Source organism: Corvus brachyrhynchos, unplaced genomic scaffold (genome assembly GCF_000691975.1).
Source record: "Corvus brachyrhynchos isolate BGI_N302 unplaced genomic scaffold, ASM69197v1 scaffold175, whole genome shotgun sequence".
NCBI classification, from domain to species: domain Eukaryota; kingdom Metazoa; phylum Chordata; class Aves; order Passeriformes; family Corvidae; genus Corvus; species Corvus brachyrhynchos.
Window position 1 is genome coordinate 4,741,892 of NW_008238448.1, and position 4,095 is coordinate 4,745,986.

The 4,095-nt window shown below is 43.3% G+C and overlaps 1 protein-coding gene across 1 annotated transcript in view; it reads left to right on the plus strand.

The window, feature by feature from the left end:
• The window catches only part of CENPC (centromere protein C), a 30,541-nt gene extending 26,929 nt beyond the window's left edge, over nucleotides 1–3,612 (plus strand). The window contains exon 19 of the mRNA XM_017736738.1: nucleotides 3,374–3,612. Within this exon, the coding sequence (XP_017592227.1) occupies nucleotides 3,374–3,416 (43 nt within the window). The 3' untranslated portion in view covers nucleotides 3,417–3,612. The remainder of the gene's footprint in view (nucleotides 1–3,373) is intronic.
• The last annotated feature ends 483 nt before the right edge of the window (nucleotides 3,613–4,095 follow it).

The window sequence follows — 4,095 nt, forward strand, 5'->3', positions numbered from 1 at the left end:
GCCAGACAACTCCAGTGCCAACCCACCACTGGCCAAGGCTGAGCCTACCAGAGCTGGTGGTAACTCTTCCATTTAAGAAGGAAAAAAGGTTACTGTGCTGAAGTAATTATGGACAGAGAAGAGAAGAGTATGTGAGAGAAACAGCCCTACCCACACCCAGGTCAGTGCAGAAGGAGCAGGGACGAGGTCCTCCAGGCACTGGAGCGGAGATTCCCCTGCAGCCTGTGATGGTAATGGGTGAGTGATCTCTCCCTGTCCTTATTTCAACCCAGGAGCCTTTCCTTACATTTTCTCTCCTCTGTCCAGCTGAGGGAGGAGAGAGATAGAGCAGCTTTGGTGGGCACCTGGCATCCAGCCAGGGTCAGCCCACCACAGTCCTGCACTCATGCTGCATGACATACTTGTGGTGGAAAAAAAAACCAGGAGGAACCTACAACACTAGTATTGTTTTTACTGAAAATATTTTAAATTTTCTTCTCAAGGACTTTTTCAGCTAGCAAAGCTAATCTCTGGTGAGATGCTGAGGCTTGTAGATGAGGTACATGCCCCAGACTTCCTGCATCCCTCCTTGCCCATTTCCATTGAACTGTGATGCTAATCATCAAAACCTCTCTTAATTTATTTAATTTAGCATGGGCTAAAAATTTGCATAAGTGTTCACTTTTTTTTTCCCCCCCCTTATCTGGAACTTGAATTATTTCAAAAATTAGTGGTGAGGTCTCCTCAACTATTTTTAAAAATGTTGATAGTAATTTCCTTTTCTTCATGAAATTCCATGTGAACATTATGCTGCCACTGTGATGCACTGTGTCCTTCTATGCAAGTTGGCGTTGTCTTCTTGAAGTATCTGTCCAAGGTGCAATCCTTCTCTTGGAACAGGCTGCAGGATGAGGCATTCACCTGCTGCTGTTTCAGCTCAGCTGCTCCATCAAGTTTCAATCTGCTCCTTCATTTTTTGTCTTTCTGCCTAAACTAATTTCCTGCCCTAATTTGGATGCATTTTCCTTACCAAAGGTTTCTTTTCTGTCTTTCTGCCGCTTGCAAGGATTGAATAATTTTTTAACTCAGTTCCAGGTGTTTGAATTATTTCAGAGGTGTTCGTGTGCCTGAAGGTTCCTTTGCTACCTCTCCTGCAAGTTTTGTACAGGGTCTGGCAAAGCTCCCAATTTTAACTTTCAGAGAAGTGATGCAAAGCTTTCTTTGGCCTCTGTTCTTTGAAAGACTTTTATGTAGTTTTAATCCCAAGAAGGTTGGTTTAGGATGTCACTGGCAAGGTGTTTGTTATTATCATCATCTGCTGTTTTTCCTGGCTGCAGAAGCAGAACGGAGACTGCTTCAGGCCCACTTGGTTGCCCTTGAACCTCATCCATCTGTTGAGGCTGGCTCTGCAGTGCTGGAAGAGTGCATCCTAGCACCGTTCCCCATGGCCAGACCTACCCTGGGGCATCGTAGCATTGTGCTTTTTGCTCCTCTTAGAGCACTAATTCAGCCTGCTGGAGACTTCCTTTGCCTTGGCACAATTTTGACATGCGTCTGCCATCACTTAGGCACCATGCCATACCTTGATTTTGTATTGGCAGGCTAGTCCAGGCATTCACCTGCCTCTTACATCTTCATTCCTCTTGCCAGTGGGAATGCTGCCTGGCACCAGTTGGTTTTGGCACAGAGGTGTAGCATGGCAGCACATGCCCACTGCTACACATGTGGATGTGGGTCTCTCATGTGCCCTCTCACACCCTGTTGCTGCTTGACTTTTCTGGTAAATGCCAGGAGAAAGTAATCTTCTTGGTCTTTAATGTTTCTGTGGTGTCTAAAGAGTCTAGACTGAAAGAGCTGTAAAGGTTGGGTGGCCCCTCAGGATCAGCTTCATACATTTCTCTTGGAGATGGAGCTGAGACTGGGCCAAGCACATCTGAGATACCCTTCCATGTGGAACAGTTCTGTCCACAAAGTTTGGATCCCATCATCTCCATTTTACCATACTTAGTGCCATGGGTGGGAGTGTGTATTTGAAAAGCACGTCAGAGTGTTGGTGTACACACTTGGCATCCTCCGTCTTAGTGCTGTGGTTGCTGCAGAGGGGTCAAGAGGTATAGAAGAGATCAGGAAGCAGAAGCTCGTATGTGGGGAAAGAGCTTATCTGAATCCAGGGCAGCTGGCTCTTGGTGGTCCTGCTTGAGCAGCAATGTTGGATCAAATTACTTCCAGAAGTCCCCCCTGACCTCAGACATCCTGTGAAGTTGCAACCTGTGCTATGGAAGCTGCTCTTCTATAAGTTTAGTTCATGCTTTTGTTGGAAAGACCCTTATTTCTGTGCCCCTCAAGCTGAGAGCAGTCTTTTCTATGTCACACAGCAGGCCACCAGTATTGCCACCAGAGTGTGGGGTGTGCCAGAGTCCCAGCCACTGGTGAACAGCCACTGCCATCCCATTCTCCACGGGAAAGGACAAAATGTGCACACTCAGTTGAGTCACAAGGGTCAGCTTTAACCTCCCCTTTCTGGTCTTGGCTCTGAGAAGTCCCTCTAGGGCAGACACATACCTGGGTTTGATGAGAAGTCCACTGCTCAGTTTGGGGGAATTAGGTAACAATTTTCTCTGCATATACCCCAAAACATTTTACTATATTTGGATAGTGGGTTGTTATTTTCACCTGCAAGTCTTAACAGCAGTCTTTATTCTGTGCATGGGCTTTAAACCAGTTGAAAATTTGGCATCTTGCGCAGTCCAGGCTATCAAGTGTCTGCTTTTCCCATATAACTCTACATGTGGAGTAGCAGTGCTCAGCTGTCACTCGATGTGGGGAGTTGCATCAGATATTATTCTCTCAGCAAGAATTTTAGTTTTTGGTTGCACCCTACTGTCAGCAGCTTTGTGTGACCTTTGGGACTGTGGACCGGAGATTGTGTACCATTTGTGTAAACGTGAGTTAAAGTGAATTAAAATATGCCCAAGATCTATAAAAGTAACATGAAACTCATATGCACATTTACTACTGAGGCTTCTTGGTTCTTCACAAGATATATTTCAAATTCAAAATAGCTTAAGAAAATATATGGAGAGCAAGTGTCAGTGCCCCAACCAGGTGTGGCTTTGACAGCTCCAGATTTTGCACAGATGAACACATTTGTCAGAGACCACTATTATTTAAATTAAATTAGGCTAATGTGCTCTTTTGAGCATAATTGAAATGATACTAATGTTTTTATTGATTTGCCACTGGAGTAGGTGAATGCTCTGATGTACTTGCTGCTGTGAGTACAATCTGCAGTTGTTCCACTTTACTGTCTAGTAACTCCTCAATATTATGGCACTGATAGGCCTATTTTTAACTGTGTTAATTTGAACTAATTTCTGGTTTTTTTATAATTCAGAACAAAAGCACGAGACATGCTGTTGGACGCCTCTTCCAAATAACTTTACCTGCAAATTGAAGATCATCTAATGCAGAGGAGTTCTAAAGAATGCTGAACATTTTCATCTGACACCCTAGTTTTAGGGGCATGTTGTTTCATTGATCTTAAAGATCTTTCTTCAGTGTAAATGGTAAATACATAGTTTGTTATGAGTTATCTTTACTTTTGTATCAATAAATATTAAGTAATGGAAATCAGTTTTGATTCCTTTAATTTTAAATAATTTTGGAATCAGTTTCCTGGCATTCCATGTGGTTTTGAAAATGCAGGTAATTGCATGAGTTTGACTTGTAAATAAATATTTATGAATAACTGTGAGTTATCTTGGGTGGCTTCAAAGACGTCTCAAACTGAAATGTTTCACTGTTACTTTGGAGTTGTTGAAACGTTCAAAGGGAGTTTGAAAGTAAATAGTTTTCAAAGGATGGAGTCATGGAATCATTAAGGTTGGAAAAGACCTTTAAGGCCATCAAGTTCAACCACTAATCCAGCCCTGCCAAGTCCATCACTAAGCCATGTCCCTAAGTGCCACATCTTTTAAATACTTCCAAGGACAGTGATACCACTTCCCTGGGCAGCCTGTTCCAGGGCCTGATCACCCTTTCAGTGAAGAAACTTTTCCTAATATCCAGTGTAAACCTCCCTGGCTATAACTTGAGGTCATTTGCTCTTGTCCTGTT